The sequence below is a fragment of the Salmo trutta genome, chromosome 32 (genome assembly GCF_901001165.1).
Source record: "Salmo trutta chromosome 32, fSalTru1.1, whole genome shotgun sequence".
NCBI classification, from domain to species: Eukaryota; Metazoa; Chordata; class Actinopteri; order Salmoniformes; family Salmonidae; genus Salmo; species Salmo trutta.
The window spans coordinates 18,319,716-18,331,521 of NC_042988.1; the positions used below are offsets into that span (position 1 = coordinate 18,319,716).

At 43.4% G+C, this 11,806-nt stretch overlaps 2 protein-coding genes across 2 annotated transcripts; both read left to right on the forward strand.

Moving 5' to 3' along the window:
* The first annotated feature begins 356 nt into the window (after nt 1-356).
* Nucleotides 357-2,726, forward strand: LOC115171322 (nucleolar protein 12). Its single transcript, XM_029728029.1, has 6 exons — nt 357-560; nt 899-1,004; nt 1,162-1,210; nt 1,379-1,533; nt 1,628-1,728; nt 2,144-2,726. The coding sequence occupies exons 1-6, from the start codon at nt 448-450 to the stop codon at nt 2,355-2,357; spliced, it is 738 nt and encodes a 245-aa protein (XP_029583889.1). The 5' UTR covers nt 357-447; the 3' UTR covers nt 2,358-2,726.
* Nucleotides 2,727-2,858: 132 nt separating this feature from the next.
* Nucleotides 2,859-11,329, forward strand: LOC115170680 (dentin sialophosphoprotein). Its single transcript, XM_029726925.1, has 7 exons — nt 2,859-4,239; nt 5,554-5,699; nt 6,045-6,229; nt 8,098-10,414; nt 10,572-10,707; nt 11,119-11,196; nt 11,297-11,329. Exons 1-7 carry the CDS (start codon nt 3,979-3,981, stop codon nt 11,327-11,329), a joined length of 3,156 nt encoding a protein of 1,051 aa, XP_029582785.1. The 5' UTR covers nt 2,859-3,978.
* Nucleotides 11,330-11,806: the final 477 nt, after the last annotated feature.

Consider the following 11,806-nt stretch of genomic DNA (forward strand, 5'->3'; position numbering starts at 1 on the left):
ACATTTGTACAGCTACATACATTATCAAATTTGGGTTGGTTACACTGCTCTGGGGTAGACAGTGTCCACCAAACAGATTATTCCACCCTCGTAGGCTTTGGTTTCAACAGTGCTACATTTTTGATAGCAGCCAATTGCTTTTTGTATTTTCAACAGATTGTCCATAAATATGGTTGCAATTTTAACGTTGTACACTTATCAATGTTTAATGTAGGCACGGCAATGTTATTTTACTTGCATCGGAATTCTGAATAAGTAACATTTAATTTCAATGCACTTTTTTCAAATACTCTTCTAGAACTGGGCATTGGAGAGAATGGCCACAACTTCAAAGAACCAAAGTGCTTGGGAGGTTGTCCCAGTCGGACCACATTGTATGATGCACATACAAAGCAGGAAATTCTGAAGCAAAAAGCCAGCTGAAAAACAAGCTCACGTGTTCTCAAAATGAAAAACATGAAGAACTGGAATAAAAAGGAAAAGGGGAAGCATGATAAATTTAAACCTGGATCAAAGAAAAGAGAGAAATGTGTGGTCATGTTCAACGATAACGAGCGACAGTGAGTTTGGCACATTATAAACAGCACAGGAATCCCTCAACGCATAGCAAGCTAACGTTAGCTAACTATAGAGCATCTCTGGCTAAACTAGCTAGATTGCTAGGTAGGTCTCATTTACATGGTCAGCTTGTATGATATGCCTTCATCGTTGATAGAGAATCATAAGCCACATCATCCTGCCTCTTTGTCTTTGAGAAATGTATTTAGTGGACCTCTAATTGGTTTGCCAAGTTCCCATTAAACCTATCAGTAGTTAAGTATTGGTGAATGCAAGAAAGTGACCACAAGTGACTTGTCATGAATGTACTCATCTGTTTGACTTATCGTATCTCCTGCAGGGAGTATCTGACAGGATTCCACAAGAGAAAGGTGGAGAGGAGGAAAGCAGCAGTGGTGGAAATCCAGACCAAGATAAAGGAGGAGCAGAAGAGAGTCAAAGAAGAGGTAAACACCGGCTAAAAGAAAGCACAATATTTAATTTAAGTGTTAATTAAATAGACATGGTGTGTAAAACTTGTCACTTTAGTAGAGTTTTTGATGAAGGGAATACTAACAATGTGGACAGAAGGGGGCACGAATCATATTTACTCTTTAATTCCAGAGACACAAGGAGTATTTGAAGTTGCTGCAGGAAAGAAAAGAGGCTCTCGGTGAGTTTGAGCGAAATAATTAAACATGTCAGCCAGGCTTGACAGAATGTTGTTGGCTGCCTTCACTTGCCCTTATCTGTGATTTCAGGTTTAACCAGAAGTAAACATGTAGTGTGAATCCATTTCATCTGCTTACTTACTCTTATTGTTATGGTTAACTCTCCACAGATGAGGATGATGATGAAGAAGATGAATTGGAGGATGTGATAACGGGCACAACCGAGTCTGTACAGTATGATCACCCCAACCATACTGTTACCGTAACAACCATCAGTGACCTTGACCTCACAGGCGCCAGCCTCTTTGCGCCAGCAACCAATCAGGTAAAGCATTTGTTGCTGATTTCCACGTCCCATGTACTTGTGTTTTGATATTGTTTCTCTGAAAGGTATTCAAACTGTACATTTTCTTTTGAAGGTTACTGAGGATGGTGAGGAGGAGGAGGAGGAGGTGGTGGAGGAGCAGGAGAAAATGAGCGCTATGCCAAAGAAATCTGGGAATCCCATCCTCAATAAAAAGTATGTTGTGTTTATCCTCACTCACATTTAATGAAAAACACTTGTCAACACTTGTTTCCTTGTCAATAATATTTAAAATATTTGAATGCACAGTTTGTGGCTTAATGTCCTAAAAAATGTAAATGTGTAATTTGACGTGTCTATCAATAATATTTATCTGTTATTGATAATGGTCATAATCACTGGAGGATTTAAAAAAGTGGGTAATAATTTATGCAAATTGCGTTATTCCTCAACAACTGTGCTATATACCCTGCTAATGAATAGTAATGAGCCCTCAATTCCTGTTCTATTCTCATTCTGTATTCATTTCTGACAGCTAATTTAGTCTAATATGATGCCTATATAACAATATGAGCACTGTGGTGGCAAGTTATTCTCACACGTTATTATCCTCTCTTCTCCCTCTCTGCAGAATCTGCTCACTGAACGCCTCGCTCCACGCTCACCAGACGCAGCGGAAGGGAAGCAGGAAAGGGAAGCAGGAAGGCAAAGGACGAGGCCGGCCGACAGACAAGAAGCCAGGTGCCACAGACAAGAAGGGCAGAATTGAGAAGAACAGAGTTGGGAGGACCAGCAAGAAGCAAAGACGCAGACTGACTGGGAAGAGGGTACATCACAAGGACTGAGAGTTAGGAAAAAATGGATTTGCAGTGTAAGGGTCTGTCTGGCCTCTTTGTTTGATCAGGATCTTAAGCAGCCATAATGGACATTTAGAGTTTCTATGGTACCAGTTTGGAAAGTCTACGGAGCAAACAAAATCACCAATACACAAACTGCACATATACATTCTCATTGAAAGCCAATGTCTGCTCGATCCAGAGCGGCCGTTTCAAACACTGTTTTGTTTTAACCAATTGGACACGACCTGTCTGTTTCCTTTGTTATGCTCTCTCCTTTCTACATGTTTGTTTATATGCTAACTGTTTTGGTAATGTTTTATTTCATACAATGTGTATATGCTCAAAGTTTGATTAAAAGAAAAGAATATATACGAATCAGTTGCTTTAATATTTTTGGAGCGTTTATATCCTTGTATAAACCTATAGTCTGTGAATCCCTCTAGTTCTATAGCCTATTGTTTGATAGGAAACCTGACTCCTCAGTCAACATCCTTTTCCGAGCATCAGAGAATAGATCTTTACGTGTGTATTTCTAGACATAGTACCCCTATGCCCTCATTTGTTTGATTGATTTCAAGAAATGTTGTATAATCAAGGATCTTAATGTATGCTATTCTCATACCTTAGCAGTGTTTATTTATTTACACTAACCTGAGCTAACGTGTGCCATCTGTCACAAGCAGTTCATTTTGCTTTCTAAAGCTCATGATATCTAATACAACCTTCAATAGAGTAACTGTCATGCAACTGACTCCATATTGGTTCTAGGTCTGGCAGACTGATAGGTTCTCTGTAATGTTAAGCAGAGCCAACATGGCAGTTAGAAGTGCATCAGTTTCATCCATTGTCGGAACAGCCAATCAGATCCATGTAAGAGTAAGAGCCTCGGGGATTGTGAGCAGGGGAAGAGGCATGTGCTGGGGGTCTGATGGACAGTATATTATCTTTCTCTAAATGGCATATTCTCAGTTTAACTGACGGCTGAGGACTCTTCTGTCAGGTATCGTTGAAAACCTCTTCCTCTCAAATTCAGAAGAGAATAATTCAATGGAAAATAATACACATTAAGAAATCTAGCAATGAATTATTTGTATTTAGATTTTCATTGCTGAAATGTTTTTAAATTGGGATGTTACCAAGTGCTCTCAGTGATGTTTAGTAATGATATTAATAATATGCTGGAAAGACTTCTATCATCTTCCTTTCTGTATTGTGTTTCACTATATCCTCTTGTGTAATTAGTTTTCACTTAGCTTAACTGTTCCGTTTTACCGCACTAACCATGAAATAATGACCCTTGTGGATCAAATATGCTACAGCATTGCTTCCATCTCTGCTACATCGTCCTACTACAGCTACGCTGTAATAATATCCCACCAATGTCTTACACTGTGTACATTTCATATAAATGTTGAAAGGATTTTAGCTGTTTTTTTCTCATGGACTACTGTCTATTATTTTGAAATCCCAAAATTTTCCTTGAGTACTACTGTTTTACTACAACCACCTTTTCTACTTTATGGTGTTTTAGGCTCATTAAATACTGTTTTGGTTTTACAGCCTGTGTTGTTCCTCAGTGTTCTCCGAGGGGTGCGATGAGTGAGCGCCTGCCACCTCCAGCCGCGCCATGCCCCTCTCCTGTGATGACCTTATCTGTCCCAAGTTTCAGCCCAACATCTTCGACTCCTCCCGCTGCCACGACTGCCTGCGCCAGAAGCACCTACACTCGGGCACGAGTACAGGCACGGGTACAGCCGAAACACCACAGCAGAGCCTCACAGTGGAGAAAGAGCCAGGGCAAGCCACTGGACCTCCACCAACACTACTACCAGCACCACAGGCAGTGGAGAGGGATGCCACGACAGAGGGAGAGGAGATTAGAAGAGTGGTGAGTGATTATCTGGGCCTATACAGACAGGTGGAAGGTAAGATATGGGGTCAGGGAAAGGGTCAGATAGACATTGAGGTCAGACATTCAAGGATCAATACATGAGAGGAAGTAAGGGAGCTGGCTGAGTGGTAATGTTGACTTTGAGTCTACTTAAACTTTGGCTAGCAGACTTTATCGTTTCGGAAGGGGAAGCTACTCCATTTAACCAGTAACACTCAGTGCTGAATTCACTACAAAGTGCTCAGTAACAGACGTTGGTGAGGTATGACCCTGTGTTGCGTGTTGAGTGTTGTGAATAAGGAGGAACGTATGAGGAAAAAGATATGAAGAGGGCGGTGAAGAGAATGATCCCATTACAAATGAATGAAGGGAGATCATTTACTGCCCTTTTGGGAATCACTGGTAACATTATACATGAAGGCAGGTTACAGAAAGCACCGGCCGGCCCACATCTACACGTAGTATGTCATTGCAAAGGCACATTCATTTATGAGGACACGACTGTTTATTGGTAGCATAGAACTCTCCTTGTTTTGCCTTTGATTGCCACAAATTAGGCAAATATACATTTTGTGGAAGTCAGATCTTATCTCATTGCTTTTCATTGCTGTGTTACATTGCAATACCTTTTGTATACCTACCTTGTACTATAATATGATAAAGTTGTTGTTGATATTGCCATTAATTCAAGTCAAACTGAAGATGAGAATATGTATTTTAAGACAACCTAGAAGGGTCAAGAAAAAAACTGCCATGAAATAATAATGAGGAGAACTACAGTCTAGGTAGAGTTACAACGGTGTAACTCTAATCGAGCGACAGACAGAACGTGTGAGAATGAGAGGGAGGTCTTGAGGAACAGAAGGGAGACACTATTCATGAACTTCCCCATATGGACATGGATCTATAAAGAGAGACTTGGAGGTGTTGCCTTCAGGTTTGATAATGATGACTGTTTTAACCTGTGTTCATTGTTAATATGTATCTGTAAATGAATGAGGCATTGTAGGCCTAGTGAGTTAAATTGTGCTAGTTCCAACAAAGCCTTTAGTTTATATGGCTGCTCACTGTCTTATCTTGTCAGTGTTTGCTTTTCTCTCATAGTACAAACAGTATTTGTCCGTGTCTGGTATTTGTTTTTTGTGAAAATGGACATTGAATTTCGTTTAACCAGAATTACTGACAATTGCAGAAAGTGTTCGTTAACATTACACTTCAATACATTAAGTCATCTGTAGCCCTATTGGCTAATGTTCTGTTTTTGTTTGCCGTATGTTGTGAGTGGTATGTGTGTTCTCGTTGACCTATCAGGACGACTCTGATGGCCTGTCAGTGGTGAGCAGCTACTGTGATGTCAGCGGAGATCAGCTGGGTTACGAGGAAAGCTCCTTATGCATCCTGAGCCCTGACTGTGACCTCTACATCTGTGACGGAGACGACGACGACAGCACTGACAGGTTCTCTTCAGAATCTATTGGATCTAGTGTGTGTCTGAGATAGAAGCTCCACTAAGGAGAAATGTTTAGTACAAAATAATGTTTGTTCACTCTATGCGCTTGTGTTGAGATATCTTTGGAGTCTTGGCTTTTCATTGGGCTTTATATTTAGGTATTTTGCAGGGGGAAATGTCATTTACGAACTAAGTACAAAGAACTTCAAACAATAAGCTTATTGAGCATGCTTTGTAAACCAAGTAGTCAATGAGCCTCATATTGCGATTCTAGAGGGACAATATATATATACTTTCTCACTCCCTCATTCTCTCCCGCTCTCCACCATTATATCACTGTCTCCTCTTCCAGCTGTCGGGACCAGGGTGTCTACGCTGATCTCAGTGGCTCCATCAGTGCAGAGGACGACTACCTGCCTCTCCGGCACCGCTCAACCCACCTCACCATGACCCGCCTGGACCCACCACCCCACCGAACCAACCCCAAAGCCTGGATGGAGGAGGACAACAGCAGGGGCAGGATTGGCAGACACTCAGGTGAGGACTGCACTTAACCACATGTACAGTTGAAGTCGGAAGTTTACATGCATTTAGGTTGGAATCATTAAAACTCGTTTTTCAACCACTCCACAAATTTCTTGTTAACAAACTATAGTTTTGGCAAGTCGGTTAGGACATCTACTTTGTGCATGACACAAGTCATTTTTCCAACAATTGTTTACAGACAGATTATTTAACTTATAATTCACTGTATCACAATTCCAGTGGGTCAGAAGTTTACATACATTAAGTTGACTGTGCCTTTAAACAGATTGGAAAATTCCAGAAAATGATGTCATGGCTTTAAAAGCTTCTGATAGGCTAATTGACATCATTTGAGTCAATTGGAGGTGTACCTGTGGATGTATTTCAAGGCCTACCTTCAAACTCAGTGCCTCTTTGCTTGTCATCATGGGAAAATCAAAAGAAATCAGCCAAGACCTCAGAAAAAATATTGTAGACCTCCACAAGTCTGGTTCATTCTTGGGAACAATTTCCAAATTCCTGAAGGTACCACGTTCATCTGTACAAACAATAGTACGCAAGTATAAACACCATGGGACCATGCAGCCCTCATACCGCTAAGGAAGGAGACACATTCTGTCTCCTAGAGATGAACGTACTTTGGTGGGTAAAGTGCAAATCAATCCCAGAACAACAGCAAAGGACCTTGTGAAGATGCTGGAGGAAACAGGTACAAAAGTATCTATATCCACAGTAAAACGAGTCCTATATTGACATAACCTGAAAGGCTGCTCAGCAAGGAAGAAGCCACTGCTCCAAAACCGCCATAAAAAAGCCAGACTACGGTTTGCAACTGCACATGGGGACAAAGATCGTACTTTTTGGAGAAATGTCCTCTGGTCTGATGAAACAAAAATAGAACTGTTTGGCCATAATGACCATCGTTATGTTAGGAGGAAAAAGGGGGAGGCTTGCAAGACGAAGAACACCATCCCAACCGTGAAGCACGGGGGTGGCAGTATCATGTTGTGGGGGTGCTTTGCTGCAGGAGGGACTGGTGCTCTTCACAAAATAGATGGCATCATGAGGGTGGAAAATGATGTGGATATATTGAAGCAACATCTCAAGACATCAGTCAGGAAGTTAAAGCTTGGTCACAAATGGGTCTTCCAAATGGACAATGACCCCAAGCATACTTCCAAAGTTGTGGCAAAATGGCTTAAGGACAACAATGTCAAGGTATTGGAGTGGCCATCACAAAGCCCTGACCTCAATTCCATAGAACATTTGTGGGCAGAACTGAAAAAGCGTGTGCGAGCAAGGAGGCCTACAAACCTGACTCAGTCACACCAGCTCTGTCAGGAGGAATGGGCCAAAATTCACCCAACATATTGTGGGAAGCTTGTGGAAGGCTACCCGAAGTGTTTGACCCAAGCTAAACAATTTAAAGGCAATGCTACCAAATACTAATTGAGTGTATGTAAACTTCTGACCCACTGGGAATGTGATGAAAGAAATAAAAGCTGAAATGAATCATTCACTCAACTATTATTCTGACATTTCACATTCTTAAAATAAAGTGGTGATCCTAACTGACCTAAAACAGGGAATTGTTACTAGGATTAAATGTCAGGAATTGTGAAAAACCGAGTTTAAATGTAGTTGGCTAAGGTGTATGTAAACCTCCAACTTCAACTGTATTCTATTACATTCATAGGTGTTATTTACATGATGATGTTGTCAGGTACCTGTGTTCAATATCATGAGTTGAGGTGGGACTTATTGATAGTAGTGTGGAAGTATCTTGTAGAACTGTGTTGTGGACGTCCTTAGAACTCCTTGGAATGTATCAATAATAACAGCGTTTAGTATACCATGTGATGGAGTGTTTTCTTTTTTAGGGTTAAAAGAAGAAAGGAATCGTGAAAGTGGCTACTTCTCTCTGGGGAGGGCAGGAGGAGCCCGTTCTCTCAGGGATCAGAGCCCCCCTCCCGTTTACCGCCATTCAGAGAGGGGACACCCCCTCTACAGCAACCGGAGCCCTGAGCCCAAAGCTACCATCCCCTTCAGGAACCCTAACCTGGGGCTGGCCTCGGAGAGGTTAAACCCAGAGATACTAAACCCAGACCTGCCTCTGGAAATCCCTGAACCTCCTGACGCATTTGATCTCACCATCGAGGTTGAGGCTCAGGTGGGCCCTCGCTCCCCAAGCCCCACCCCTTTTAAGATAGCAGAATCCCTGGCCTCCACTAACCGGAGGGGTTTCAACAGCTCATACAGTAGAAGAAACTCCCATTCCTATCAGGAGTCTGGGAAGTTAAATTCATCGAGACAAAGCTCCTCTCTGTCCCACTCCTCTTCACCCTTACGAAACACCTCCCCATTCAAACGAAGTGAATGTACCACCTCCCTCAACAGACGGGGCTTAGACTCTGAGGGCTGGTCTCAGGGGTGGGACCAGACTTCTAGAGGTCCCCCCCAGAGCTCTTTTGGACGAGGTGTTGATATTAGAGGCTTGAATAAAAATGTAATATCGATGGCCAGTTCAGTTGGTTCCATATCACAGGTCAACTCTGTTTCAGATTTTAAAAGTGCATTGCGCAAGAATGAGACAGACAGCTCCTTAAATGGTCGTGGACGTGACACTCGAAGCTCCGCCCCTTCAAGGAGGGGTTACGAAAGCCCCAGACAATCCCTGGTCCGCAAATCTGAAACAAGTAACTCCTTAAATGGCCGTGACAGCAGAAGCTCATCTCCCTCGAGGAGAGCTTATGACACCTCCAACCAAACCCTGCTTCGCAAATCTGATGGGAACAGCTTGATAAATGGTCGTGAAAGTCGCAATTCTTCTCCCTCAAGGAGGAGTTACGATGCCACCAGCCACTCCCTCCTTCGCAAATCTGAAACAAACAGTTCTCTCAATGGTCATAGTCGACACGGCGGCCGGTGTGGCTCTCCCATTAGGGAGGGTTATGATGCCGAAAGACAATCTCTGTGGAAATCAGCTTCTAGTAATGACTTAAATGTTCATGCCTATGAAAGTGGTAGCTCTTCACCTTCTAGACGTGACTTTGACACTCCTTGTCAATTCCTGCTATGCAAAAGTGAGACACGTGGCTATGGAAATGGTCGAGGTCGTGACAGTGGAAGCTCCTCTCCCTCTAGGAAAGGCTATGATGCCCCGAGCCAGTCACCTCTGCGCAAAAGTGAATCCAACAGCTACTTGAATAGTCAAGGTCGAGACAGTCGAAGCTCCTCCCCTTTGAGAAAGGGATATGATCCCCCTGGCCAATCACTGCTTCGTAAATCTGAGACGAACAGCTCTGTCAGAAGTCAAAGTCGTGATCGTCCTACCTCCTCTCCCTCTAGGAGAGGCTATGATACACCAAGCCAGTCATCACTGCGCAAAAGTGAATCCAAAAACTACATGAATAGTCAAAGTCGAGACAGTAGAAGCTCCTCCCCTTTGAGAAAGGGATATGATGCCCCTGGCCAATCACTGCTTTGTAAATCAGAGACGAACAGCTCTGTCATATGTCAAAGTCGGGGTAGTCGTAGCTCCTCCCCTTCAAGGAGGGGCCATGATACCCCCGGCCAATCACTACTGCACAAATCTGAGAAGAGTGGGGCCCTCAACGGTCCGAGCCGTGACAGTCGCAACTCCTCGCCATCCAAAAGAGGCAATGACCCACCAGGTCAGTCACTCCTCAGGAAAACCACCAGTAGTGGTGACTCCAGCCTCTCTTACCAGAGAAAAAACACTTACGGTGATGCTCGGCCTGACTCTAACCCCTCCCCTGGCGCCTGGCGAGGCTCCACCCACTTCCTACATAGCACCTCCCCATCGAAGGAGGGCAGAGAGAACAAAACATCTGACTCCTCTCAGAGGGCCTCTGCTGTCACCTGGGAAACCACCAGGAGTAGCAGTAGTAGGCAGGGTCTGGAGACTCGTAGCTCCTCCCCAAACACAAAAGGATTGACCAACCGCAACCTAAGTCCCTCCCCTCAGATGCAAAGGCAAACCTCGTCCCAGAGTTCCATTGAGTCCTTGGAGTCTGGCCAGTTGTCGGGGGAGTCAGCGGAGAGGAGTAGGGAGGGGTACGCAATGATGGCCGATCTACCAAAGGTCAAGCCTGTCCTCCAAAGGGAGCAGCATGGTCATGTGGGACAGACTCCAAACCGACCCTCAGGGAGACAGGAGCTCTTCAAACCAGCAAGGTTAGGGTTTTCCATTGTTGTCCGCAAGGTAATGCTGTAAGAGGTAGTTGTAAGTGGTTTCTCCCTCTGTATTTCAGCTGTGACATCAGTATTGTGTCACTGACAGTTTTTTATGTATTAATATGTTGTATCTAAAGTCACGTGTCTGATGTTTCAGCCACTCCCTCTCCAAGCATCCCTCCAGACAGTGGCTAGATGACTCAGGGGACCTAGAGAGAAACCACATAGAATGGCAAAATGGCAGCAGTGGTAGACTGTCTCGAGTACACTCGTCCACCTCTTTGCACATGCAGGTGAGTCGTTCTGCCAATTTAGTGCATTTTGAGAAGTGTACTATAACTTGGTCAAAATAAATGTTTTATTTCACCTAATTTTAACATTCTGTCATAAAGAGCACATGTTCAACTTCATAAAAAACTAGTTCTCCCAAGAGGTTAAGTGCCAAATAAAGTAACAGGGTTGACGATTTCATCTTCATCTTAAATCAGCCATAAATCCCCTTGTGACAGGGGGAATGGAAGCTTGTTGTGTGCAACACGGAGTGACAATTGAATGCAAACTTCACAAAAAATGACATTGTTAAAAATGTGTAGCCTGTCTCTCTATGGGTTACAGGGTTGATGTGTTATGCTCGACCCACTCAGTTTTACACCACAAAACACCAGAAACATTTACACTAATAATTACAATCTCATCCTTTACAGAGGCCCAGCAGCCCCACTATAGAGGAGGAGGCCAGTCCATGGAGGTCACAACATAGCTCTTCCTTGGAACAAATGCAGGTACAGGTCTACTTGTGTGGGATTTCTGTAGCCTATATCAAATTGTACATGTTTTATGGAGGTTGTCTAATTTAATGCAGAAGATGTCCCATGTACACAGGTCATCAGACTACTTTTCCTTCAGTTTACATAAACTAAACTTCCTCTACTAAGGGCCATGGCATGTATATGCCTTTTCTCATTTGGGTAAAAGTCTGTCCTTCATCCTCTCTCCTCCATGATCCGGAAACCATTGTGGTTGAGGAGATGTCAATTTGTTAGTAGGCGAACGGAAGAGTGTCCTTCCCTCATCGATAGCCACCTTCCATCGAGGATAGTCATGTGTATCCTACCAGAGTCCTTCGCAGAGGAGTTTTGAAATCTGCCGCACCCCGTTTGAGCCAGCTTTCGTTTTGTCTGAGGAGAAAAGTATGCACGTTTAAAAACAATATATTACATATCGTTTTATCTATACATTCTACACGTCCCCTCTCTACACTGCCTCTCCTCGATTACCTTTTAGCTTTTTCAAGAGGTGAGAGAGGATGCAGAAGTTGAGCAAATCCAATTGAGAAAAGGCCAGAGTGCACATTCACCTGCCCACATCCAAACTCCCTTCTCCGATCCTATT